The sequence below is a fragment of the Verticillium nonalfalfae genome (assembly GCF_003724135.2).
Source record: "Verticillium nonalfalfae strain VnAa140/NRRL 66861 chromosome Unknown scaffold_11, whole genome shotgun sequence".
Lineage (NCBI taxonomy): Eukaryota > Fungi > Ascomycota > Sordariomycetes > Glomerellales > Plectosphaerellaceae > Verticillium > Verticillium nonalfalfae.
Genome location: NW_021167236.1, coordinates 1 through 26,058, shown reverse-complemented (window position 1 = coordinate 26,058; position 26,058 = coordinate 1). Strand labels below are relative to the sequence as shown.

The 26,058-nt window shown below is 59.4% G+C and overlaps 10 protein-coding genes and 1 non-coding gene across 11 annotated transcripts; 4 read left to right on the top strand and 7 right to left on the bottom strand.

Moving 5' to 3' along the window:
• Positions 1-2,003: 2,003 nt before the first annotated feature.
• Positions 2,004-3,157, bottom strand: D7B24_000629 (uncharacterized protein; the record flags this gene model as incomplete). The annotated part of the gene is made up of 2 exons (XM_028634881.1): positions 2,004-2,889; positions 2,943-3,157. The coding sequence occupies 2 exons, from the start codon at positions 3,155-3,157 to the stop codon at positions 2,004-2,006; spliced, it is 1,101 nt and encodes a 366-aa protein (XP_028498070.1).
• Positions 3,158-3,507: 350 nt separating this feature from the next.
• On the bottom strand, positions 3,508-4,617 carry D7B24_000628 (uncharacterized protein; the record flags this gene model as incomplete). Its single annotated transcript, XM_028634880.1, has 2 exons — positions 3,508-4,145; positions 4,200-4,617. 2 exons carry the CDS (start codon positions 4,615-4,617, stop codon positions 3,508-3,510), a joined length of 1,056 nt encoding a protein of 351 aa, XP_028498069.1.
• Positions 4,618-5,823: 1,206 nt separating this feature from the next.
• Positions 5,824-7,450, top strand: D7B24_000627 (uncharacterized protein; the record flags this gene model as incomplete). Its single annotated transcript, XM_028634879.1, has 2 exons — positions 5,824-5,967; positions 6,053-7,450. The coding sequence occupies 2 exons, from the start codon at positions 5,824-5,826 to the stop codon at positions 7,448-7,450; spliced, it is 1,542 nt and encodes a 513-aa protein (XP_028498068.1).
• A 562-nt stretch (positions 7,451-8,012) lies between these two features.
• On the bottom strand, positions 8,013-9,647 carry D7B24_000626 (uncharacterized protein; the record flags this gene model as incomplete). Its single annotated transcript, XM_028634878.1, has 2 exons — positions 8,013-8,322; positions 8,374-9,647. 2 exons carry the CDS (start codon positions 9,645-9,647, stop codon positions 8,013-8,015), a joined length of 1,584 nt encoding a protein of 527 aa, XP_028498067.1.
• Positions 9,648-12,130: 2,483 nt separating this feature from the next.
• D7B24_000625 (uncharacterized protein) lies at positions 12,131-13,162 on the bottom strand (the record flags this gene model as incomplete). Its single annotated transcript, XM_028634877.1, has 1 exon — positions 12,131-13,162. One exon carries the CDS (start codon positions 13,160-13,162, stop codon positions 12,131-12,133), a length of 1,032 nt encoding a protein of 343 aa, XP_028498066.1.
• A 2,019-nt stretch (positions 13,163-15,181) lies between these two features.
• Positions 15,182-16,636, top strand: D7B24_000624 (uncharacterized protein; the record flags this gene model as incomplete). Its single annotated transcript, XM_028634876.1, has 1 exon — positions 15,182-16,636. The coding sequence occupies one exon, from the start codon at positions 15,182-15,184 to the stop codon at positions 16,634-16,636; it is 1,455 nt and encodes a 484-aa protein (XP_028498065.1).
• A 1,412-nt stretch (positions 16,637-18,048) lies between these two features.
• D7B24_000623 (uncharacterized protein) lies at positions 18,049-18,847 on the top strand (the record flags this gene model as incomplete). The annotated part of the gene is made up of 2 exons (XM_028634875.1): positions 18,049-18,415; positions 18,495-18,847. 2 exons carry the CDS (start codon positions 18,049-18,051, stop codon positions 18,845-18,847), a joined length of 720 nt encoding a protein of 239 aa, XP_028498064.1.
• A 647-nt stretch (positions 18,848-19,494) lies between these two features.
• On the top strand, positions 19,495-20,904 carry D7B24_000622 (uncharacterized protein; the record flags this gene model as incomplete). The annotated part of the gene is made up of 1 exon (XM_028634874.1): positions 19,495-20,904. One exon carries the CDS (start codon positions 19,495-19,497, stop codon positions 20,902-20,904), a length of 1,410 nt encoding a protein of 469 aa, XP_028498063.1.
• A 212-nt stretch (positions 20,905-21,116) lies between these two features.
• D7B24_000621 lies at positions 21,117-21,189 on the bottom strand. Its single transcript has one exon. It is a non-coding gene; the product is annotated as a tRNA-Lys (tRNA).
• Positions 21,190-21,498: 309 nt separating this feature from the next.
• D7B24_000620 (uncharacterized protein) lies at positions 21,499-22,835 on the bottom strand (the record flags this gene model as incomplete). Its single annotated transcript, XM_028634873.1, has 2 exons — positions 21,499-22,081; positions 22,192-22,835. The coding sequence occupies 2 exons, from the start codon at positions 22,833-22,835 to the stop codon at positions 21,499-21,501; spliced, it is 1,227 nt and encodes a 408-aa protein (XP_028498062.1).
• A 564-nt stretch (positions 22,836-23,399) lies between these two features.
• On the bottom strand, positions 23,400-25,121 carry D7B24_000619 (uncharacterized protein; the record flags this gene model as incomplete). Its single annotated transcript, XM_028634872.1, has 2 exons — positions 23,400-24,772; positions 24,830-25,121. 2 exons carry the CDS (start codon positions 25,119-25,121, stop codon positions 23,400-23,402), a joined length of 1,665 nt encoding a protein of 554 aa, XP_028498061.1.
• Between the last annotated feature and the right edge of the window lie 937 nt (positions 25,122-26,058).

Genomic DNA, 26,058 nt, shown 5'->3' with positions numbered 1-26,058 from the left:
CCCTGCGTGGTTGACACTTTGAGGTTAGCCCGAGAAGAAGGCCGGTCAGAAGACAACATGACACCCCTTATCGTGGAGCTTCTTCTGAAGGTGCTGCAGCTAAGGAAACCAGAATTACGCCCAGAAGCGAGTGAATTGCTCGCATCCATCCTGAAAGTTCTTCAACCCGTGCAAGCACCTTTCCAGGCTTCAACACCAGCTCCTACCGAGCACCCGAATCGCATTGCAATCCCAAGGCTGCCCGTTGATTCATATCCTTCACGGCCGCCACCCACCCCCCTACTTCCTGGACAAGGCTCTTACAGATATGATAAACGGAAAACCCTTGCTGAGATTTCGCCTTTGCAACAACCAGGACGAGACACATTGTGGGACCATTCAGAGCGGTTCAAGACACCCCACGCAGCCACGACCCCGGTGCCTTCTCTAAGGCTGTGGCAGGATGCGACCGATAGCACATCAGGACTCAACACGCCCTTGCCTCAATCCGCAGGAGAAACTTCCCCTACAAGTTCGAATACCCCGCAACAGGAGGCCGATAAATTGGCGCATTACATGGACCAGATAATGTCGAGGACGGAGAATTCAACGTCCATTATGTCATTCTCCGAACAGCAAGCCCCATCAATGGATACGCTCGGTCACCGGACTTCCCATGCAAACGGTTCTCAAGGCATTCCAAGATACGATACTCAAAGAACAGCTTCTTCGAGAGGCTTGCACAGAGCTCTGAACAGCCAATCACGAACGTCATTTCAGGCCGGGTCTGCCATGGGCACTTCCACGATCAATACGGGCACCGAGTTCGCTGGCCCGTCCAATAGCTTACGAGAAGTGCCTGCAGTAAAAAAAGAAGGTGTGGTGCTTAGCCTGCATGATATTCTAGACCACAAGCGCAAGATCATGGGAAATAGGCAGGCAGAGAAGCCATGGAGATCAGAGAAGTTTCACTTCTTGCGAGGCCGAGACCATGTCAGCCTCAGACGCCGGATTGGACAAGAAACATACGCTGACGAGACAACAGATACTTCTCGTTGATAATTCGCAGTCAATGCAAAAGTACCAAAAAGAAGTCATGGAGTTTGTAGAAGGGGCAGCATACTTTCTGGAGGAAGCAGATCCAGACGGAGTTGAGGTGATGTTGGTGTGCGACACGAGAACTACCCTGACAAAGTACAAAGATACGACCGAGCTTGTGAAAAGCACCGAGAATGACTTTGCGAAAGGACATGAAAAGGAGTGTCCTATGGAGCAGAGACTCGGCTTCGTGCTTGACGAAGTACGGAATAGACTTCCGCGGGGTGGGACCACCACGCGCGGCAGGGACCGCTTCCGAGACGTCGTCGCGCCTTGGACACCAAAGAAGAAACGGCCAGCCAGTATCTACGTACTGACAGATGGGTCGTGGAGCCTAGAAACGAAGACTCCGGCGTGTGGAGTCGATAATCCAATCAAGCGGATTATGAAGACCATGGGGGAACGAAACAGTAAACGGACAGATGTATCGATACAGTTTGTCAGGTACGGAAACGATCCAGCGGGCATTCAACGACTCAAATATCTTGATGAAGGTATTGCTAAAGGCTCATCGTAAGTCAATGATGATTCAGAGTTCCGAGTTTTGGCACGACCAGCATTGATTTGTCTAACTTGGAGAACAGATATGACATAACGGACCATAAAAACGCCAATATTTCCGATCTCTGGGATGTATTTGTCGGGCCTCTGGATCAGGAAAACGACAGGAAGGGTGAAGATGATGTTGAGCCCGAGAGAGGAGCAAATGAATGTACGGCATCTGGGGTCTTTTCCCAGGACGATGCCGTCTGATTATCGATTGCACAGAGCGCAAGCGATGCGCGAGTTTTCCCCGATCCTCCACGCAGGCGTCTTGAAGTCAGCAAAGTTGAGCCATGCCATTTTTCGTTGTAATGAAGGTTTTCTTTTGGAAAGAAAGACAGTTAATGATTTCCATCATATATCGTACAAAATGCTCGCTTCTATTATGAAGCCGATTCATCCACTGTGCGTGCTGTGACCACCACCGCCCTCACAACACCCGACCTCGCGAACCAGTCGAACAACCTGCCCGCCAGCTTGAACCCGCCCAGCGCGATGCCATACTCGCCCAACGCCCGCTCCTGACCATCCAGGAACCCGACCAGCCCAGAAAAGACGTGCTTCGTAATGTCCCTGATCTCGATGCCGTCCCGGTCGTAGCCGCACTCGACCAGCTGGTCCCGATACTCGGCCTCGACGAGGAACGTGCCCACGGGACAGCCCATGAAGACGCCGACGGCGCGCAGCACCAGCCTCTCGCGCCAGGACGCCCCCTCGCTCAGCAGCAGGTCAAAGGCCGCGACGTGGGCGCCGAGCTCGCGCGCCGCATACGCAAAGACGGGCCGCCGCGAGGGCGAGAAGTGGTAGAGGCAGTCGAGCGCGACGAGCCACCTGTCGGTGAAGCGCTCGTCGGCGAGGGCGCGCACGGCGTCGGCGACGGGGGCGGGCCAGGTGTCGGGGCGCGCGGCGTCGGCGCGGAACAGCTTGAAGGCGTCGGCGCGGATGTCGAGGTCCGCCGAGGAGGAGGAGGAGGCGGCAGCGGCAGAGGCGACCTCGCGGCAAATTTTCCGCGAGGCCGTCTGCACCTGGGCCTCGTTGAGGGTCAGGCCGACGTAGCGAAAGTCGGACCACGGGCCTGACGCCGTCAGGCGGGCGAGGTGCCAGGTCTGGTCGCCGCAGCCGAAGCCGAGGTCGAGGACGGCGAGGGCGCCAGGGCGGGCGGCCGTCGGGGACTGGGGGGCTAGGAGGCCGGCGGCGGAGAGGAGCTGTTTGAGGAGGGCGAGGGCTGCCTCGTCAAAGTGCTCGATCTGGTGGCCGTCATCGTCGCGCCTGAGAGCATGTTAACAGCGGGAAACGACATGGCATGGACGCAAGGGACGCACCAGTAGCCGACGTTCATCCACATGGAGCTCGGTGGCGTTCTGAGGTTGAGCTTCCAGTGGCCGAGCCCGTAGTGGTCGGTCATGCGCAAGGCTGTGCCGCCGAGGACGAGGGCCAGGAGAACGGCGAAGATGATGCCGCCGAGGAATCCGGTCAGAAAATCCCGCGTGACCAAGGATTGGTCGGACTCCATACTAGCGAGGGCGCTCACGGCCATGGTCAACGTGAACGCAGGTTGGGCCTGACGTGGGGAAGTGTCGTCGGCCTTGACCTGAAGCAAGGTCGGGACGGGCAATTGAGGTGAGGTTGAGGCTGGTGCATGTATGCGAGCAAGTGGGTCGCATTTGGTCGGTCTATGCACCTACAGAGGAACTTGACTGCGTGTCCGCGTCTCTTGACGAACCTCACCAGGGACCTTTCAAGAGGTGTGCATTTCGGTCACGTTAGAGCAAACAATGCAAGAAATATGAATGTCTTTCTATATCTACCAATTGTATATTTCCACAGCAGAATGCACCCAAGGCCCCCCAACACAAAACCATGCGGCTCGGCGCATCTGGGAAGACACTACTCTTCACCCAGAAGCTGCCAAGCCGCATAACTCCCCCAGCAGCAGATGACGTCCCAGCCGACGGAGCTCACGGCGGGATGCTCGTGCAGCGTGCTCAGGATGAGCTCCCAGTCGCCCCCCTCCGCCTGGACCTTGGACGTGCCGACGGCGAGCAGGGCGGCGAGGTTCGCGACGCGCAGGTACCAGCTCGGCTGGTTGAGGAGCGGCGCGGGGACCTCGCGGCGCAGGATCCTGTTGATCAGCAGCGGCGTGAAGGCGAGGAGGTGCGGCGCCAGCACGATGGGCAGGAAGGTCGGGGTGCCGAACTTGTCGGGGACGGAGACGGCGCAGCCGACGGTGAGGCCGAGGACGATCTGGTACCAGAAGGGGGCCATGGCTGGGGTGAGGGCCTGCTTCGGCCGGGCCTCTTTGGCAGGCTCGGAGCTGTCGTCGTCGACGTCGTCGTCGTCGTCGTTCGAGTCATCCGAGTCGGAGAGCCTCGCCTTGGGCTTCGCGGCCTCTTCGGGGAGGGCGGCCGGCGCGACGACGTCATGCGCCAGGACGGCGAGGAAGAACAGGTTCGAGGCGAAGGAAATGGCGACGACCTGACCGAGCAGCATGAACGCCCACATGTGGGGGATCTTGCGCTTCTTGGCTGGGCAGAGTCAGTTTGTACTTCTGGGGACGAGGATGCCATGGTAGTACGTACCCTGGACGGCGAGCATGACGCTCCAGTTGGCGCAGAAGCCAAAGATCTGAAGAGACCACCAGGCCCTAGCTGGCGTCTCGAAAGTCGAGGCCCACGCCTGCTTGAATAGGGACGTCTCGCGCAGCCACAGGCCGACGTACAGCTTGGCGCTGTTGCCGGGGCGCAGGAGGCGGCGGGCCTTCCAGGCGGCGTAGGACCACTCGAAGAAGCGGAACATGTGGTACCAGGTGGTGGCGAGGCTGAGGACAGCGAGCAGGGAGAAGACTGTGAAGCCGAGCAGCTGGCGGCCGGTGCCGGCGGTGGTGCGTTGGGCGACGCCCTTGCGGACAGTACGGACGCAGCTGACGGTCAGCGTGGCAGCGAGCGCCATGTAGCCTGCGAGGATGGCGATGGGGCGGGCATTCGAGGGGGCCTCCATATTGGCGAGGGGAGCCCGAGAACGAGGCGAGGTGAGGCCGAGAACGAGGCGAGGTGAGGCCGAGAACGAGGCGAGCCTGGGGTGGGGGGTTACTGGAAAGCCAGATGGCTCGTGGGATGGAATTGTTGATGCTGAGGACGGCTTTCATATATCGATGGTGATGCTCCGATGATCAAGACACGAAACTCAATGTGTGAGGTGAGGCAGGATTGTCCATGCCAGCTGGCAGGGGAGACGGGTGACGCGGTGGCAGCTGGTGGCTCGTGCAGTTCAGCGTCCGTGCCTCAGTGCTGTATCTGAGGTAAGGTAAGGTAGGTACTCAAGTACTCAAGCAAGTCAAGTAAGATGCTGGCCTAGGTGCCTTAGTTAGGTACCTGCAGCAGGAAGACAGGTACTAGGGGCATGCCTTAAGGTTGATAAGGTTAGGCGCCTCCGTACTCGGGAAGGGGAGCAGGCCGCTGGGCAAGCAAGGCAAGATCGGGTGAGAAGAACTCTGCGGTGGACCCTGAAGCGCGCGACCGGTGGATTCTTCAACGTCCCTGCTGTCCAATGTCGTCGTGTCTGTTGGCCCATGGTCCATGGCGCCTGCCGCTGGCCCATGGCTCCTGCCGCTGGCCCATGGTTCCTGCCGTTGGCCCCTCCCTAGCCCCTGCCATGGGCCTCCCCTTAGCCCCCCTCGCCTCCCTTTCTCGTCGCACAGCCCTCTTCTTTGCCCATCGAGTCGGCCCAACTCTTGACCCAGACCCCGACCGGGACCCTGGAACACCCCCCCTTGCCGCCCTCAACCCACGACCAGTTTTGCTCGCCATCATTCGCATCGCCTTGGGCGCCTCGGCACATGACAAATTCGCTGGGCGAGCCAGATTAGTCCTGTCCTGGCGGGTGAGACGCGCTTGATCAGTCATGTCGTCGGAACCGAAACATGCATCCGTCCATCTCACGATACGTCATGTCATGATGGCCATCCATCACCAACAACAACAACAACCCCTCGTCCGCCGGTCAAGCTGAAGCCCAATTTTTCCTTCTTCGGCCTGTAGGACGACGACGCTACGAGCAAGCTTTGGCCACGGCGTTTCCGCAGCACTGCACTGCATCTTGTGCTCGTAGGTTCGACCTGGCATTACCATTAGACTCTGGTTTTTTTCTTGGTTCTTCGTCGCCAAAGGCCCGGGCCGCCAGAGACTCGCTCCAGCGTTGCACGGCATGCGTCCTCCAACCAGTCGACCCGCTGACGATGGGCCCCCAATCCGAGTCGCCATCATCGGCACCGGCCTGGCCGGTTTGACGACCGCTCACCTCCTGCAGAGCGACGACCAAAATCGTTATGCTGTAACCCTCTTCGAACAGGTAGGTTTTCAGCAGCCTCTCTCCTCAGCCTCTCTCCTCAGCCCCAACGCAATCCAAAACATGGGAAAAACTAACGCATCCTCAGGCCAACGGCCTCTCGTTCGACTCGGCCTCGGTCGCCGTCCGCAACGAAGCCACCACCACCGTCGAGCGCATCGACCTCCCCATGCGCGCCAGCGCCGGCGGCTACTACGACAACCTCATGCGCATGTATGCCCACCTCGGCGTCCCCCTGCACCCGGTACGCTTCCTCTTCGTCTTTGCCCGCGCCCTGGCCGACTCGGCGGCCGCTGCCGCCGCCGTCACGCCCTCTGGAGAGCGAACTCAGAAGCAGCAGCCCGTCGGCGCCGCCCCGGGCACCTACTTTGTCCACGCCTCCAACCTCCACCAGACGCCCCCTCCACGTCCCGCCCGTCACAGTCTCCTGCGCCACCTCCTCGAGATCCTGTTCCTCATCGTCTGCCAGCTCTGGTTCTCCCTCGCCTGCTTCCTCGTCCAGCCCAAGGAAGCCACGACGACCACCGGCACGGGCAGCACAGCCGAGTCCCTCGACGGCTACCTCCGGAGGATATGCATCCCCCGCCGCTACGTCACCCACTACCTCCTGCCCCTCATGGCCAGCGTCTCCACCTGCTCCCACGACGACATGCTTGCCTTTCCCGCCAGCGATGTCGTCAGCTACAAGTGCCGCTCCCATGGCCAGCAGCATTTTGCCGTCTGCGGTGGCGTCAGCCAGGTCCAGGGTCGCCTCGTTCGTGGCATCAACGACGTGCGCCTCTCGACGCGGGTCCTCGCCGTCGAGCCGTGTGCCGACCGTGAAGCTGTTCTCGTCAGGTCGCAAAACCTGGGCGGCACTGGCCGTGGCGAGGAGGAGGCCCAGGAGGACGAGTTTGACCGTGTTGTGCTTGCCGTCTCGCCAGACGTTGCAGGCCGGCTGTTCAAGCCGCTGCGATCCGCCGTCGAGAGGATCCCCGTGAGACAGGTCGAGAGCTCGATCCTCACGCATGCGGCTGAGGCGGGCGGCGCACCGGCGCACACCGTCGTGGACGGCTACCAGGGCGTCAGGGGCTGCATGCACCACGACGAGGGCGAAGCATCGCCGTCGCAGGTCATCACGCTGCGGACGGCGTTCAGCAAGATGGGCGCCGACTCGGAGGCGCTGCACGCCATGCCCAGCGGCGTCGTCGTCAGCACGTGTCCGCTCGACGCCGCTGCCGACGCGAAGCGCACGCTGCACACAGCCAGATTCACGAGGACGTTGCGGACGACAGAGAGCAGGGCTGTGGTGGAGCAGATTATGGGGCGGTCGCGGCTGCATAACAAGAAGAAGACCGACGGGGTCCAGTCTTCGTGGGTCAGCGGCGAAGGCAACGTCTGGTTGGCGGGTGCCTGGTGCTGGGACGGCATGGTTCTGCTGGAGGGGTGCGTCGTGTCGGCCATGGCCATTGCTGATGATTTCGGTGTCAGGATTCCCTGGAGGTGACGCCTTATGGCTGCCTGGGGCAAGTTGGATGTGGATGAGCGTAGATTATAATTGCATACATGCATGAGCTTTGTCTGCTTTCCACTTCAGCCTGGAGACGGCAGATGATCTAGTCCGAGGTGTCTCATGGCGTCTCTGCCCGCCCACCCCTGAGAGTATGCATAGGGACAGAGCAAGCTGCATGCAAGGTATGAGATGGGTTGCAAGGACTTGCGGTTGTCGTTCATCTGAAGCAGGACTCACTACAGCTCAACTTGAACGCCAGAGACCATCTGGCGGTGGAGCTGTGTTGCTGCTTAGATGTTTTACCGTTGTGATGAGATGATCGATGAAGTCTGAAGACGAAGAGGTCAGATCCTACTTGCAAGCTTCTCTTCGAACACTTTCACACGATTTCGAGAAGAAGAGATCGCCAGCGATGCCATCAGCGTCTCTGCTACGCAGCGTCTTGGCTGCAATACAGACTGGAACTAGGCGTGCATCGTCTTCGACATCGAACGGTGATTAGAATATGTACTCGCGGAGACTACGTCCACGTTCAACACTGCTTTTGGGGCCTTCTCTACTCATCATCCGGCCACCCGTTGCCTTCGTTGTATTCATTTTTATTGACGGACCCGTACAGCTTCTCGTACCGCTTCAGCTGCCCGTCGGGGGCCGTGTCCTGGTTGATGATGGGCTCGCCTTTGACCATGGCCGCGATGCGCTCGCCGGCGTCCTTGCCTTCGTAGTACGCTCCGTGCATGAACCCGTAGTACTTGGCCGAGTTTGCCTCGCCCGAGAACCAGAGGCGGCCGACGTTGGCACGCAGGTTCTGGTGCTTGGTCAGGGTCATGCCGACCGGCCAGTTGCTGTAGGAGCCAAAGGCCCACCTGCTGTCGTCAGTGGAAGTCGCCTGGCAAGGACACTCGGCGAAGACTCACTCTTCTTGGCCCCAACGGGGGTACATGAAAGCCGTCGGCTCGGGCACGTTCGCGTCAGGGAACATCTTGCGCAGCACCGCGAGAATCTGCGCCTTGGTCTCCTCGTCCGTCTGCTGCTCGGCGCGGAATGCCTGGTGTCCGACGACGGTGCCGAACAGAATGTTGGAGCCCTCGAGAAAGCCGGGAGCGCCGAGGTTCTGGAAGACGGGATACCACCCACGTTCGTCCTCGTCGGCGTAGAGGAGGAACTGCGCGTCTTCGGGCCAGAAGGACTCGTTGAACTGCATGAAGATCTTGGTGTAGGTGCCCATCTGGAACTGCTCAATGGCCTCGCGCTTCCACACGGGCAGGCGAGGCTTGAACTCGACAACGTCGTTCTGCAGCACGCCGACGGAGAAGGTACAGATGGCGTACTCCGCCTCGACGCAGCCGCCGTTGCGGTCGTGCACGACGACGCCCTTGGTGCTGTGCTCGATGGCGTCGACAGTGGTGTTGAGGAGCAGCCTGGGGTCCTCGATGCCGTCGAGGAAGGTTAGGGCCTGCTCGCGGACAAAAGCGTTGAGGCCGCGCTCCTCGATGGCGAGGTAGCGCTCGTCGCCGAAGCGGTTGAAGGTCTCGTTGTCCCCGGTGATGCCGAACTGGAAGCCGCACTCGTCGGGCGACCAGGAGACGCCAAAGTCCCAGCTCCACCACTCGGAAGCCTGGGCGAGCATATCGCGGCCAGGCTTCCACCCGGCGACGCTGAGGCCGGCGCGCATCGACGAGTCCTGGAGGTCGTTTTCGAGGATGGAGCCGGCGTCTTGCGTGGCGATGGTGAAGTTGCCGTCGTACTCGTCGAGGAGGTGGAGGTAATCGTTTGCGCCTTGGTGGTCATAGGAGACAAGGGCGCTGTAGTTGGAGAAGACGCTCTTGATCTTGGCCTTGTCGGTGGCCTCGAGGATCGGGTTCTTGACAGGTCCTGTGGCGCCGACGCCCTCGATCCAGTTCGCGCCGAGCTCGACGGTGTACGGCGACCCGTCGGGTTTTGCACCAAACGTCGTGTGGTGGACGCGGCCGCCGATGAAGTCGTTGTGCTCGAGGATCAGGAAATCGTCCAAACCGGCACCGGACAGGCTTTGCGCTGCCGTGATGCCCGAGATGCCGGCCCCGAGAACGGCTACTTTGGTCTTACGGCATGCTTGGGGCTTCGCTTCGGCCCGTGGCGGGATGACGATGGCGAGGGCTGGACTGAGCTCGGCGGAGAGAGCCAGGAATGCGATTAACTTGGAAGCCATGATGAGTGGAACGAGATGGAGAACGCCGGTGACAAAAGACTCCAAGGGAGAAAGTGCAAGATGCGGTCACAAGATACCGGCCGGTTTTTATACCCGCATCGCTACACTGCAGACATGACTACAGCTTGGCCTGGCCTACCTTGCCCAGACTACGGGTTGAGCCATGTTACACGTGTTGCTGTCTGAACACACGCTCACGAGCTTGCTGCCCACACTAATCCCAAGGTTTCCAAGGTAGCCCAACGTTCCCCGCACGACCTGATAAGCTCTCTGGGGAATTTAGTTCCAGAGCCCTGGAAGACAACTGCGAACGCTCGCATTTGCTTACCGCATTTGGTCCAAGCGGCATCGACAGTATGCGACTGTCTCATGACGCCGGGCAATTAGGGCGCTCACCAGCGTGCATTAGTGACTGAAGATTGATGGCTGGGGGCCCGCTGAGATGACAACTCCCCCCTCACCGCGATGCGGCATCGACAGTATGCGATTGTCTCATGACATCGGGCAATTAGGGCGCTCACCAGCGTACATCAGTGAGTGAAGATGGATGGCTGGGGGCCCGGTGAGATGACAGCTTCCCCCTCACCGCGATGCGGCACCGGGCCGGTCCAGACTTTTGTCTCTTTAGTTTCCCCATTCGGACTGACGCGGTGGGCAAGATGGTGGGCATCCACTCTCGATGACCGGGGTTAGTAGAACAACTGGGTCTGAGGCCTATCTTTTAACCACTTTAGTCCATATATTGTCAGTGATATCCAGCTGACTAGGAACGCCGCAATGCCTCTTTTCCTACCCTTTAAGAATTAGCGACGTTGGTCTTGGAATTGATCTTTGCCCTTGGTGTGAGTGAGCTTCTGTTCCCTGCAGGTATTTGATAGACAATCGGCCCGGACTGATAGCACGGCGTGTAACCCGGCACGTGGTAATCTACCATGATGTATGTTATTCGGCATCCTAGTACCAGTATACTGACACATCCCCAATTCTGCGGTGGTTCCCCCATGCACTTCGGGTTCGGAAGACTGGAGGGCCCGAACTAGGGAGCTGATTTACTTTGTCTGGGGTAAACTTGATAGCTGAAGCACCAGGTTGGGACGATCGGTCAATTTGGCATACGTAGGCCAGCTACGGTTTATATCAGGTCCTGCGAGATGCTTCTTTCAGATACTTTCCAAGTCTTACCGGACATCTATTCCCGCGAATAGAATGTTTGCGTGAAGTATGTCAAAGGCATGGACTCTTGTAATCTTTCTCTTGTCGCCAGGCCTCAAAGAGTCGAGAATGGAGAAATTCCGGTTCGTTGGCGAATCTCTGGACTTCGTGGGTGGAAAAGGTCACCCGCAGAATCCCATATCCATGACGAAGACTCTACAACCAGTAAGTCCAGGCTGAAAACTGCGGGTCATGATCAATTGGGGGGCAGACAGTGCTTCGTAGAAGGACTGAGAACTGTCTGCTTTTTATTTGAAAGTCTTGGATCGAGATCCATGTCCTTGGGGGTCTTGCGAGAGTAGCTCACCGATATGAGGAGGGAATGGGAGATCGTTCGTAGAGCGATTACTCGAAAAAATGTTGTGAACACCGTACCGGAATCTTTCACATCTTAAAAAGCAATGTTAGTTCCTTGTTGCAGATGAGTTCGGGTTTTTTTCTATGATGTCTGAATTGACATTGTCACAAATTGTTTGTAAAAACCATTCCTCTGGTGTCCTCGTAAGTTCCTTATTGGAATGAAGCGATGTAAAGTAACGAAGCGACTCTGGCCGGCTGTAATTGATCTGACGAACTAACCGGATTCGACAGGAAGTTGGTAGACAGGATTGCTCTTTGTGGATGTCGTCTTTCTTGTATTTGGCCTGAGCGACGAAACCCGAGAGCTTTGACTCATGGTTAAGGGCCGGAGGTTGGTTAGTTGAAGAGCGTATAATAGAATAGTCAAGAATCCATAATCGAGAACTCAGTAGAAGCCACAAATTCTCCATCAGAAGAAGGATGAGCTCCCAACTCAAGTAGCTCAATTTCACGTGGGGAGCAGATGATTGCTAACCAATGACATCGCTGCGGTCCTGCCTTATGCTCTTGGGCGATGACTTGACAGGAAATTGTGTAGAACAACGGGCTGGGGAACTACTTTGGGCACATGTCGAATGAATAGAGCAAGCAGTCCTAAAAGTCGTAAGAGGCAAGGACACTACACAGATGGTTACTATGATAAAGTCAAATAAATTAACAGGAGTTGTAGCAAGGCGTATGGTTTCCAATATAACGCCCTAAGTAGTAAAGCTAGGCTAAAAACTAGGCCGTAACAGTTCAAGTGGTAGATGGCCAATTAGGAATAATGATTTCGTACATAGTATTACACGAAGAAAATGTATTGACCTTAAACATTATTAACCCATTGCGACTACCGAAGCTACACAGTGAAATCTCGGCCAACCTTCTCTGTTGCATGGCCTGGATGTCTGGGTACGGGCGCATTAGTTCTACCATCGCCCACTCCGTTGGCGCCGGCGATCCACAAAGTCCCTGATCGCTTGCAGGCAGGCCTCCTTGTCCCAGTTCTCCCCCGGCCAGCCATGCTTGAAGTAAAGGTGTCGGATCCAGTCCGCGTCCTCCATGCAGCCAAATTCCTGATTCGTTCCGTCGTGCTCTCCCTGTCTCTCCATCGCCTCAGCGTCGTAGGGGTCGTCATCTGGGTCATAGTCGACATAGCGTTCCTCGCGATCCCAGAAATGTCCATTCCGCCACGGCATCTCACGTTCATAATGCGCTTGGCGTCTGTAGATGGTATGGTCGCCCGGAACAAAGACCTCGTCGAACCGCTTCAGAGATTTGATGCGATCCGAAAAGAAGTCTTGGGCCAGAATTATGGGGGCGCAGGGGCCGCACTCCTCCTCGTCTTCGTAGACGAGCCCGGTCCAGGTATCGATGTAGATGCAGTGGCCGGGGCCCTCCCAGCCATCGGCTAGTGTGAGTATGTGACGCCCTTCCGATGGTGGTGGATGATCGTCTCCCACGAAACCGGATTCTTCAAGCCACAGGTCTTCTTGACCGCCTTGGTAGGCGTCGGCCTCCGAATAGTCAACCATGGTGCTTCGGTGAGTGACGCATCCGTCATAGTAGTCAAACTGCGGCTCCGGGTCGTATATGTAGGAGAGATGGCGCAGAATGTCAAGGGCGAAAGGCGTCTTGGACTCAAGTGCATTGCCGGGACCTGGCTGGATGTGCGGCCAGCCGCCCGGAGGAGGGTGTCGCACCCTGTCATTTGGGAGCTTGAAGCGGTCGAGAAACTCAAGAAAGTTTCGAACAGGCGCGACGATGCGCTCGCACTGGTCAACACGGACCGTCTCGGCGATGCGCTGGTATACGCCCTCAAGCTTGCGACAGGTAAGGCGGAGTGCGACGACACTCTGTTGATTGAAGAGAGTGAGGAAAATCTTGATGTAGACTTCCGCGGGAAGTTCCATAAGGCTTATGGACCAGGCGATGGGGGTGTCGTCTTCGTCGTCAGACATGGTGACGACGATGGTGGTGGTGGACTAGTGAAGAAGGCCTGAGCAAAAGGGACACAGTGGCGCCTGGAGGCGACATCGTACTTGGATCCATCGCCCGAAGAGGCTCAACCTCCGCGGGCCCAGTATTTCAAGGCGCCCACGATGCCCCATGCATGGAAGGCCGATCCACTAGCCCAGAGTACTCTATGCAAAAAGAACAGGATCTCTTCGTGTTCATGTCTGAAAATTTGATCTTCCAGGGACATGATATCGAATTTCTTGTCCTTTCCTGTAGCGGATGGGTTCCGGTCTTCAGTCTTGGCCGGTAATGAGAAAGTTTGTAGTCCTAAGGGCGAAAAGTTCTCACGAGCACCCTGCCAAAGGGCACCAATCTGGCTCGTCTTACTAGAAGAATATTTTGTCGCTGGAGACCACGGCTAACGAGCTCATGCCTTTCCATTCAAGTTCAGATGAAAAGGCATATTAATTGGTAAGGGTAAAGTATAGATGGTAAGATGGATGTTTGTGGCATAAATCGCAAAGCGCAATGTCTCTATATTAGTGCCAGGTGTTTATTTTAACGGCCTGTCGGCTTTCGGGAAGGGGAGGACCGTCGGAGGGTTAGGGTTGCTGTTAGCAGAAGCTAGGTTGTGACTCTGAGGCGATACAATATCGTGAGGTATTGCGCACTCGTTAGAATGAGTATAAGGTAACACTTCGATTGATCACTGTCGTAAGAAATAGTGTAGCCGCAAGTACAGACTGCCCATCCTTGTATACCGTTTCATCCTGCCTTTGCCGTCTTAGATTGGGAGCTCATGTTGGGGGCTCACTGCTGGTCGGTGATCTTGTTATGTTAGATCTTGGGTTACGGCGATCCTGACAGTAACCGTGATGCTCCGCTTGTTAGATCATCGGTCCCCGTGATCTGCTCATGTGAGCTGGCTTAATTTATCATCCTGGTCAAGCCATCCACGCGAGGTGGGCTTCGGGCGGCGTCCTTCCTTCGTTGTTGTTACAACATGAGGTCGTCTGCACTCACGACAAGACGTTGCTATTCGGACTATATGTGCCAACCTGGCGGGCCAAGTGGCAGGTTTCTTGAGGAGACAGCATTGTCGAGCTCATCATAGCAGCTCCTGTCAAAGGGACAGTGCTCGAGGTGGTAGTGAAGACGAAATAGTGTAGTGGAGAGGCCGTGTGGAAGCATGGAGGCAGATGGTACTTGCCCGTCACGGGTATCTTGTGTGTACCTTACCTTGTATCACTTGGGGTAAGGTAGGTACCTACGAGATAGACGGACGATGAGCCTGTAAGAGGGAACCCCCCGTGGCTACAGTCCCTCTTCTCATCATCGTATGTCTCTCAAGGACACCATGGGGATCCAACCGGCCAGCACCACGATGACGCACGCCAACCCCGCGACGGCCCAGATGTAGTGGAGAGCGCAGTGGACCTCAGTGGACTTTGTGGACTTCAGTGGACAGACACCGGGAGCACTGCGAGCGCGGAGCGCAACGTCCTCGGGTCCTTGGGTCCTTGGGTCCTTGCGTCCTTGCAACCTAGGCACGAGGCACTAGCCACAGGCGCCATGGGTGGCGGGTGCCGGCATCTGAGGCAACGTCATGCATGGCATTTTCATCGTCATCCACGCACGCAGCTCCAACTCTTTCCGCCGCGCAACCCAACGACGAGCCTCCTCGTCCCCTCCACATGAGCTCATCGAGGCCGAGAAGCAGGTCTCGACATGCACATCCATCGTCTGCCGTGATGTCAGACGGCGCTGCCATGATGACTGACCTAGGCCAAGTCCGGGTCCTGCGAAGATCGCAGACGCAGGCTCGCCGTGTATATCAGCAGCTCGCCTGCAGTGAAGGGTGGGATTTTTCTCTCATCACTTTGACAGCCTCAAGCAGTGTATAAGATACCCAGAAAGATTCATCAATAATCAATCGCATCAATTCTCAACACCCTCACATCATCACTACCACTACCATCATCACTACCACTTCCACTACCACCACCACCACATCAAGCATCATGGGTCTCAAGGACAAGATCAAGGACGCCCTTCACGGCGACGACCGCGACGAATACGCCGATACGACAACCCACGGCCACACCGGCACGACTGGCGCCTACCCCAACGATGACACCAAGCTTCACAAGACCGACCCCAGGACACACAACCACGGTCTCTCGTCGCACGACCCGAACTACAGACACCAGCCAACCGACTCGGGCGTCGGCTTGCATGACCGCAGCCACAGGGACAACATCAACACCAACACCAGCACCACGACCACGACCGCCACCGCCGCCGGCCAGAACGACCCCTACTGGGGCGCTGTCGGCCGCGACGACCCCAGCCGTGTCGGCCACAACAACAGCAGCAGCCTGAACCGCAAGGACCTTCCTCTGCGCCCTGGCGAGCAGCCCTCGGGTGCCTACGGCAGCACTGGCTACGGCAACACCTCCACCAATGCCGGTCCTCATGACAGCAACGTCGCTAACAAGGTCGACCCTCGCGTCGACTCGGACCGCGACAATCGTGGCGCCTACGGTACCAGCGGCACCACCCACGGCACCACCGCCCACACCAACACCGGCTATGGTGGCACATCCGGCACCGGCTACGGCGACACCTCCAACAGGGGCTACGGCAACACAGCCACCACCGCCGGTCCCCACAAGAGCAACGTCGCCAACAAGCTCGACCCCCGCGTCGATTCCGACCGCGACAACCGCACCAACTACGCCTCCAACCAGGCCTATCCCAGCGGCGAAGCCGTCGGCGGCGGCACCTACAGCACCGCCCCTGGCAGCCACCAGGTGACAGGCCACCGCCTCGACGACAACGACGGCTTCGACAGCCGCACCCGCGACCGCGATTTCGGCCGCGACTCCCGCGATCGCGCCTCAGCCTCCGGCCCGGGCATCGCGGGCGGTGTCGGCGCCGCCGGCGCAGGCATGGCCGTTTCCGAGCTGGCGCGCCACCACCGCGACCGCGACTTTGACCAGACGGCCTCGGGCGACAACTACCAGCGCGGCGGCGGTGTGCCGCAGTCCAGCATGCTCGACACGCACAGCAGCCCCGTCGGTGCCCAGGGCGGTCTCGGCGCCACGCGCGCTGGTCCCCATGACAGCAACATGGGCAACAAGCTCGACCCGCGCGTCGACTCGGACCTCGACGGCAGGCGAGCCAACCAGCTCGGCGGCGTCGGTGGTGGCCCTGGCGGGTTGCAGGGCGGCCAGTACGGCGCCGGCCACACCGGCTCTGGCCTCAGCGGCGCCGGCCTCAGCGGTGCTGGCCTCACTGGTGCGGGCGTTGGTGCTGGGTCTGGTAGTGTTGGCGCTGGGTCTGCGGGCCTGGGTGCGGACCACTACGGCCCTGCCCACGAAGGGGCCAAGGTGTTCCACAAGTGCCGTGGATGCGGCATGGACAATGACATTAGTCAGTACTTCCGCAAGGATGCTGTGTACCGCATGGGTTGAAGATGTACTTGTATGGGTAGCGAACTGTAATGATATCATGATAGCAGCAGCAACTGTATGTGGAATGAGCGCGCAGCATGAGTCAGATTTATCAAGATTGCGTGTGACTTCGTTATTGCTATACTCTGCTGTGTTGACGATGTGCCGCCATCTTGTGTGGTATCGGTAGTCTCCTCGATCCTCCGAATCACGGGCAGACCGATGTATGAGTGCATCGTTTGGGTTGGCTAAGATCACAGCGAGTCCTAGGCGCTCGTTCGGAGACTGATTCAGCAAAGGAAATGTAGTATCCAGCTCTACTGGCTGAATTGCCTACATGACTTCATATGACCCTGACAGAACGCCATACAAAGCCGGTGCATCAAGACTCCAATCGCATTTTGTGTGAAATCGACCTGTGGGCAAAATTCCTCCAGGATTCCTTCAAGTCACAACCGTCATGGCCAAGTCATTCAAATGCGAAATACGATAGCTCAACTCTCTCAATTCGTACCTGGGATTGTAAGGCGGCCTGCAGAACGGATTCATCTAAGTGGTGCGGGAAAAGTCTCAAGCCATTGCCGTCACCCATTTACTTCAAGACACAAGATCCCAAACAGCAAAAGACGGGATACGGCACGTCGGCGACCGAAATGATTGCTAGAATCATTCAATCATCCGCACCTCATGGAGCACGCCCTCCTTTTGGCGCGTGCACCAAATCAGGGGCGCTCTGAAACGTGACGGAGCATCGTGGTCGGGGTCGGACAATTTTATCGCAAACCCGCCAGCAAACGTGCCAGAGCGATTCAGACGTTCTCTTGGCAGGTTGCCCGCGACCAGGCCCGTCGGTCTCATCCCCCGGATCCTCGCTGATGGTCCGATGGGACCAGCCTCCATCACAGATCGGTTGACACCTCGACCCTCGGCCCAGTGCCCATGGTGACCAGGGCGAGGGGGGTGCGGCGCCAGCGAACATCAGCCCCTTGTTTGAGATCAGACGGGCAAAGCGTTTCAGCAACGGCCGCCTCGAGGCTTGACCCTTTCCCTCCACGATGCCGTCGCGGCAGCCCAGGCCTCGTCTCCTGTTTGACAACTGGGTGCATGAGGCATTCGTGAGGCAGAGCCCTGCCGAGCTCGTGTTCGCCAGGCGTCGTAGCCACGAGACGCGAAGCCTGGGGGGTAGCGAAGGGGGAGCGGGAACAGACGAGGCGCGCCGTTGCGCAAGGGCGATCACATATAAGCTCGCCCATCTGATCGCCCGTCCCAAGTCGACAGCGCAACATCACTCTCCACGGCACTCTCATTCGCTGCACTTCCTCCTTTTCCGTCTTCTCTTCGATCAACCCCGGCTGGCCCACCTTCGTTTTTGAACCCTCTTCGACAGAGCTTCCGAGTACCCCCATCTTTCGTTCTTTCGTTCTTCTCCAACCATGAAGTTCTTCACGCTCCTGACCATGGCCACGGCCGCTTGTGCCGCCACCATGCACACCAGCCACGCGAAGCGTCACTCCAAGAAATCCGCCAGGAGGCACGCGAAGCGCCAGTGCGGCGCCGGCGGAGGTGCCGGCGGAGCCCCCGGCGTTGGTGCCCCGGCGCCCATCTTTTCCGAGGTGCCGACAGCCTCCATCACCCCCGACGCGCCCCCGGCCGCCACCTCGGCCCCCGCCGTCGAGACACCCGATGCGCCCGTCCCCGACGCCCCCGAGGCCGCGCCGCCCGCCGCCAACGGCGACACGCTCGTCCTCTTCGAGATTGGCGGCGTCCCGGGCAACGAGTGCCTCACCTTCCGCAACAACGGTAAGCCTCCTCTCTCGTCAAGTGCAGAGCATCTCGGCCAGCACAGCATGTAGAGTTCCCCCCCTCCTAACGCGATCAGGCGAAATCGTCAACGCAGCCTGCGTCAACGAGGCCGCCGACAGACAGGTGACGCCGTCGACGCAAAACGGCACCCCCGTCCTCGTCGTCCAGCGCGCCTTCAGCGCCGGCTTCCGCCCGGACCTCGTCGGCGTGCAGGCCTGCGTCGGCTTCAACGGCACGCACTTTCGCGCCGAGGACTGCGCCGCCGGCGCCAACGGCGTCGAGCTCGTCGGCTTCACGGGCACCAATGTCGTCGCGAGCGGCGGCGCGTGCCTCGACGGGCACGACGAGCGCGCGCAGGTCACGGTGGATGTCGCGGGCAACAACTGTGCCGTGTTTACGCCGACTGTCGTGACGCCTACTGCGCCGTAGGCTCGGCGGCCGGGTTCACGCTGCGTTGTGGTCGTTTGGCCGATAGGACTTCTGGCCGGTGGGTCTTTTTTCCTGGAGGGAGGTGGTGATAGCCTTGCTTCGGAGAGAGGAGACGTTGCTTCTCGTGTAAATGATTGGGGATGCTCCTCGCTTGAGCAGATGAATAATACCTTGACCACGACGAACTTTGCATGCTTCCTGTTGAGAGAATGTCGAGAGTCTGCTTCATGCAACATGGTGTATTTGCTCGTCACCAATTGAGGCCGTGACACACAGCAGCCCCTTCATCCACTCCCAGGGAGGAACGTCATCGGCAGGATCAAGAGTCAATTGATCTCCCCGAGATCCGACCTCCCCGGATTCCAAGACTATGAGCCCCGTCGCTCGGTCACAACCACCGAGCCCATCCGAACGACGGATGCGAATGGAGTCGAAGAGTGGATAGCACGGACTGTCGAACGAGGCCGCTACCAGCCTTATGAAGCACCAAAGCCCGCGCCAGAGATGCATGATCTCATGCACCTCGTCACCTCCATCTGCCCCCAATTTCTCCGCCTGCATTCCCCCCCCACGATCCTGACTCCATCCTCTCTGGCATCCCCGCCCTGCTTGACTCGTCACTTTTGATCGTCGCTACACCACCGTAGATGGAGACGTCGTGGGAACAGGTCTCGCCGACCACCTTTCGCCAGAAGCGTGCCGTCATCGAAGGCTTCTACAGCCGTATCCGCGGCGCCATCGGTCAGCCATCAGACTGGATCCTCACGAGCACCGTGCGGTTTGCCAACCACAATGGCCTCACCGCTGGCGAGACGACCGCCGCCCTGAAGAAGGCATGGCTCCAAGCCCGCCGCGACGTGCCTCAGATCGCAGCGACCCACGACGACGACGCGGCGATGAAGATGATTGAGCTTCCCGCCAATGTCGCGGCCCTCACCGCCTGGCTCGACGAGACCTTCCTCCTCTGGCCCGACAAGACAGCAGACGACGTCTACCGCACAGCCGTCAACCGCCGCGTCGCGACTCTCATCTACTGCCCCGCCGCCCATGAGCTCACGCTGCAGATCAACCACGCCTTCATGGACGGCCGCGGCACGCTGCTCTTCTGGGACGCCTTTTTCGACGCTCTCGCCAACCCGCAGGACGTCATCCTTTCAGCCGAGACGCTGCTGCCCAACCTGCCCCCGTCTCTTGACGCCCTGATCGGTATCCCCGAGACGGCATCGGACGAGGCCAAGGCTGCCGTGCCCGAGGTTCTGGCTCGTGCCTCGACCGCAAACCCCATCAAGACGCCGGTTGCCGATTTGACGAGACCGCCCGCCGGCTTTGGGCGTCGCGAACTGCGCCTCAGCAAAACCGAGAGCAGCGCCGTCTTCGCGGCGTGCAAGGCGAGAAATTTCACCGTCACGGCGGCGCTGCAGATTGCGGCGGGCATCGCCGTGCAGGAGGTGCAGCGGGAGATTGAGGGCACGGCCGGAGACACCTGGGCCGGGCTCGCCAACTTTGACTGCCGGCGGTATTTCCCCGACGCGTTCGCTGCCGCCAGGGGCATGTCGGCCTGCTACTTCGTCGTCATGCCGTACACGGTTGCGCTGAGCGAGGAAACGTTCGACGTGGCAGCGAAGGAGCTGTCGGATCGGTATAGGGGCGGGATCAAGCACCCAGACGCCGAGAACGTGCTGGAGGCACTGCCAGCATCGACTGATGTCTTTGTCGAGGCGGCGCTCGCGGGTGTGAGCTCGGGCAACGCGCCATGGTACACGGCGTTGGGCATCGTGGATGACTACATCAAGGTGCGGCATGGCGATTGGGAGGTGGAGGAGTTCAAGATCGCAAACACTCTGCAGGGCCCGATGGTGCAGTTCCTCATGTGGACGTTCAGGGGCGAGCTGGTGTTACACGGCGCGTACAATGAAGCATACTACGAGCCTGCGTATGTCGACGACCTGCTGGCGAGGAGCCTCGCTGCCCTGCGACGAGCGCTTGGGGTCGCCGATGGCGAGACCAGCTCCTCCGGTGATGGTCCCGACCAGGGTGCCAACGTGTTGTCGGCATAAGGTGTGCTGTCAAGATGCACGACAGGAATAACAAGACAAAAGTCAAAGCACCCATAGCCGCGATCCCTTTGTGGGGGTTACTTTTCTGCTGTCAGATTGACTCTCATCGTGCATGTGGCGTGACTTTGTTGCAACAGGGTGCTGAACCGATGAGGTCTCGCAAATGGCAAAAAGTAAAAGTGAAGTTCTCTTTCGAGATGCGTCAGGAATTGAGCCCAACGGGGGGCTCGAACCCCCAACCTTGAGATTAAGAGTCTCACGCTCTACCGATTGAGCTAGCCGGGCAGGCAGGTTGCTTGTTGTTGAAAACAGGTCCCGGCTCGCAGCTCATGACTGATGCGATGGATTCGTGGGTCGAGACAGACTTTTCGTAAGGCGTGGCTGCGGTGTTTTTTTCGCCTTGTCGGTGTTGGGTTCCCACTTTGTTTCGGGGTTGATGGGGCCGAGTCATGGTTGTGCTGGTTTGGTGAATGGGGGTCTCCTGGTAGCACGAGAATCGGCTTCGTGCCCGCTCTTTTCCACTTGGGATCAGGGGAGGCCACTGCGGACGAGTAGGCTTGGTCGGCTGTTGAACATGAGCGACAGGAGCTGAGGTCAAGGCGCGGCACTTGCCAGCGACGGAGCATCAAATCCAAAGGAGACCCGAGGCACCACGCGCCAACTTGCCCTGGACGTTTGCCGAGGCTGGCCAACATCTCCCCCCAGCAGGCACCACGTCTCGTACGACGACCACGGGATAGCCACGACGCACTCCGTCACTGGCGTGGCAAACCGCTGAACGACCTCGTCCAAGGCCGGCTGCAGCTTCTCCCGCATGGCCTGCGCGCCCTCCCTCGGGCTGTCAAAGGGGACGCGGCCCTCGTCGTCGCGCTTGGCGTAGAGGCCCATGAAGTCGCCTTCGAGGGAGATGTGCAGGTACTTTAGTGCAGGACACACGGGGCCGCGCAGGGACGACGGCGGCAGGTAGGAGCGGCTGAAGTTGCTCTGCGCCATGTTGGACAGGGCGGCATCGTCGGCGGCGTTCTCGTGGCCTTCCTTGAAGTACCAGCGGAACCTGAGCGATGTGATCTGGGCGAGGCGCTGGGCGGGCAGGAAGGCATCGGGCCGCTGTATGAGCAGGTTGGAGGAGATGTGGATGATGTTGTTGCTGTAGAGAACATGCACGCCTTCGACGTATCTGTCCCTCGTCAGCCATCGCTGCTCAGTCAGAGCGGTGTTCACTCGAAAGAGTAAGGAAAAATAATAAGACAAAAAAAAAAAGAAAAAAGAAAATAAGGGCCTACGTACGCCTGCCGACAGGACAGCAGCCAGCCCAGGACGCCCACGAAGCACCGACCGGGCCACTCCCCGGGCCAGGCATCACAGTCCGTCCGGCCCGTGAGACACCCGTCCGTAGACAGATCCACAACGTCGGCTAGCGACGGGTCAAAGGACCCGACATCAGCGGCCCGCGCGTGACAGACGCAGCCGAACCATCGCCAGGCCTTCGGGCTGCTCTTGTCGACGGTGATGCGGCGGAAGCCCTGGCCGGAGTGGAAGTACATGTGATCGCAGAATATGTGAGCGTGGGGGCGTTCCTTCTCGGGCGTCGTCAAGGGCGCCGGGGCAAAGGGGCGGCGAAAGGCGAGGTCGATGTGGAGGGTCTGGCGGCCAAAGGCGTAGAGGTAAATTTGACGGCGCAGCTCAAAGGGAAGGGTGAAGAACGGGGAGGGCTGGGCTGTCAAGGCCGGGGCGCTCTCTGCTGCTCCCGGGGCAGACGACGGCGTCAAGGGACGGCGGATCGCTGATGGCGGCAGGATGGGCGGGATGGATTCATCTTGGCGGGTTGAGGATGGGCGGATGGGGATGGGCGTGAGCTCGTTGGCGTCGCTGCGACGCCGGCGTTCGCGTCTGTCGTGGGACCACGAATGGAGGCGATGCAGCAGGGACATGGATATGATGATGGACTGCTGGATGAGAGAGATGCTCGAACTTTCTGGGTCGATGTTGTCTGTCAGCAGACGATGGAAGAGAGGGGATGGACGACGACGGAGTAGTAGCGTCGTGTCATGTTGAGGCAGGTGCAGAAGGCGGGGTACTTTGACGTCTCCTGATGGGGACATGAAGGAGGCACCCGTTCCTGGGAGGCGATTTGTGCTCAATCATGGGCCTGATCATGTTATTCCGAGATTGATTCCAAAATGGTCAATAAATACGTCTGCCATGCTGATGCACCCCATGGCGTGACAAGATCTCCGTACGATTGCCCGTGTGTCGAGAGGCTTGGCAATCCGCAGAGCCATCGTGAGACGTACATGTTCGTGGTTCACATGTCGCTTGCGCTCTCTACGTCCAAAGCGGCAAGACATCCAAAGGTCTGCGTCCAAAGGGAAAAAAAAAGTAGATTCTAGCTACCTGGTTGAACAAGTAAATCATGGCTGTGTGCCTCGCTATGCTGCCGTCTACCCAGTCTACCGTACCGTCCCAGCCCCAAGCACCAAACCGTACCAATACATCTAAGGGAGCGCCACGACATCGTCAGAGTCCATGCCCCGGAACCCATCTTCGACAACCCACGCCCTGCCCTTCTCGGGGGCATACAGCGCCTCGCACGCCCTGCCCACGACCAGCAGCCCCGGCGGCCGGCTGCCCTCGGCCTCGATGGCCTCGGCCACGACGCCGAGCGTCGTCCGGATGACCCTCTGATCGGGACAGCTCGCCCTCTCAATGACAGCGCACGGCGTGCTGCGGGGCCACAACGTCCGCACGCCCTCGGCCTCGCCCTCGAGCGGCGCCGTCAGCTCGTTGACGAGGCCGCTGATGCGGTGCAGCGCCATGAGGAACACGACGGTGCGGGCCTCGAGGTACTCGGGCGGCACGGGCGCCTTGCCCTTCTTGCCGGTGCCCGTGCAGACGAGGACCTGGTCGGCCACGTCGCGCTGGGTGACGGGTATGCCGGCAAAGAGGGGCGCGCTCAGGGCCGAGGTGACGCCCGGCAGGACGACGACGCGGGCGCCGAGGCCGTGGGCGCGGAAGAAGGCGACCTCCTCGCCGCCGCGGCCGTAGAGGAACGGATCGCCCTGCTTCAGACGCAGCACCGTCTTGCCCTCGTCGCGTGCCGCCGCCAAGGCCAGGGCGTGCAGCTCGTCTTGGGCGGCGTCGGCGTTGCCGGGGAACTTGCGCGCGATGCGCACGGGTGTGCGCCGCGGGATGAGGTCCAGCACAGGCGCCGGCACCAGCTTGTCGGCGAGGATGAGGTCTGCCGTGAGGATCGCCTTGTGCGTCGCGCGTGTCAGGAGGTCTGGGTGGCCCGGCCCGCTGCCGGCGAGGATGATCTTGCCGACGGCAGGGCGACCGGCGGCGGGGGAGGCGGGCAGGGCGGTGAGCGGGGGCAGAGGGGCGTCGGGGAGGAGGGCCGACGGGTTGGCGTACGACTCGAGGACGGTGGCGACGTCGGCGTCGGTGATGGCGGCGAGGCGCTTGAGGGGCCAGTACTCGCAGACCTGGCTCAGCCAGCGCATCCTGCGCGTCTTGGCGGCCTCGAGGTCGGCTTCGATGACGAGCTTGTTGAAGGAGGCCGTCTGGTCGACCGAGTCATCCGCGTCGGCATCGACATCGGCCTGGCTGTGTGCTTGCTGGTCCTCCTGCTGGATGCGACGACGAGCGTCGCCGAGGCGCGCACAGGCGGCGCCTAGGTCGGGCGGCAGAGCGGCAGCGACCTCGCGACGTATCCGCGAGGCGAGCTTGCAGCCACGACCATTCGTCGTGACACCGATCTGAAGGGGCCCATCCGTGTGGACGGACAGCAGGGAGAGCGTGCAGAGGTGGGGGGCGTCCACGACGTTGACAGGGATGCGGTTGCGTTTGCAGAGAGCTGAGATGTGTGATGCTGTCGTCTGTCAGTGTTCATGTCATGGTGCGATGAAGCATGGGCGAGAGGACTCACCTTGCGGGTCTCGTGGGCCCGAGGTGATGAAGACGGCATCGACGACATGGTCGACGTCGTCACGGCCGAGGGAGAAGAGATCATTGTCCTCAAAGGCCTTCTTGTGCCAGGTCACCTCGCCAGCATCAATGCGCTTGGCAAGGCCGTAGTGAAGGTCTTCCGTGTCAGGAGCGATGAGGAGAGCCTTGGCACCGGCAGCCACCGACTGGCCACATCGTGAGGCGGCCAGGGGGTTCGTGCCGATGATCAGGTGGACATTGCCCGTGCAGTTGAGGGCTGCGAGGAGAGACATGGTGGAGCGTCGGCAGTCCGCAGAGAGGGCAGTCTGCAGAGAGGGCAGTCTGCAGAGAGGGCAGTCCGCAGAGAGGGCAGTGGGCAGTCCGCAGTCAAGAGACGGCAGTGCGTGAAACAGCCAGAGGTCGGTCCTCGACGATCCAGAATCCAGCAAATGGCTCAGAGGAGAGATGGCCTTTGACGCATGGTGGAAAGTTGTCGATATCTTTCACAGCCTCCCAAAAGGCAAAATGCGATACGCTGGTTGCGGCCGTGACAGTGGTGGCAGGCACGATGGAGGGCCCCATCTCCGTTTGCTCGCCGGCGTCGGCCACTGACCAATCACGGCGTCGGCATTTGCCCATCAATTTTCGCGCTACCGAATCACGCCATCCCGATGGCCGGGCCTCTGTCCGCCCAATCAGCACCGCTTTTATGGGTCCCCTCGGAGCGCACACGGAGATGTGTCTGCTGCTTGCCACTGACGGGCACTGTAGGCTTATCTGGGCTGTCCACTCGGGCTGTCCACTCGGGCTGTCCACTCGGGCTGTCAACTCGGGCTGTCAGCTTATCTGGGCTGTCACCTTGGGCTGTCAACTCGGGCTGTCAACTCGGGCTGTCACCTTGGGCTGTCACCTGAATAGGGCGGTCCCCTTATCATGGTCCCAACAGTTGATGCATCTCCTATCGTGCATCTCCTATCGTGCATCTCCTATCGTGCATCTCCTATCGTGCATCTCCTATCCGGACCTTGCATGTCTTGACGAGATGACCAGATGATCGATCCTACCATCTGGGCTGTACCAGAGAATTCGACAAGGTGCCTTGAAATGTAAAATACCCGGCCCCTGAAACAAGTTTTAACGGAGGGACCTAAGCGGAGCGAGCGAGTAACTAAACTGCCGGAAGAACGTTATTACGATCCCTATAGTAATAGCTTATAGGGGCTAGCCCCT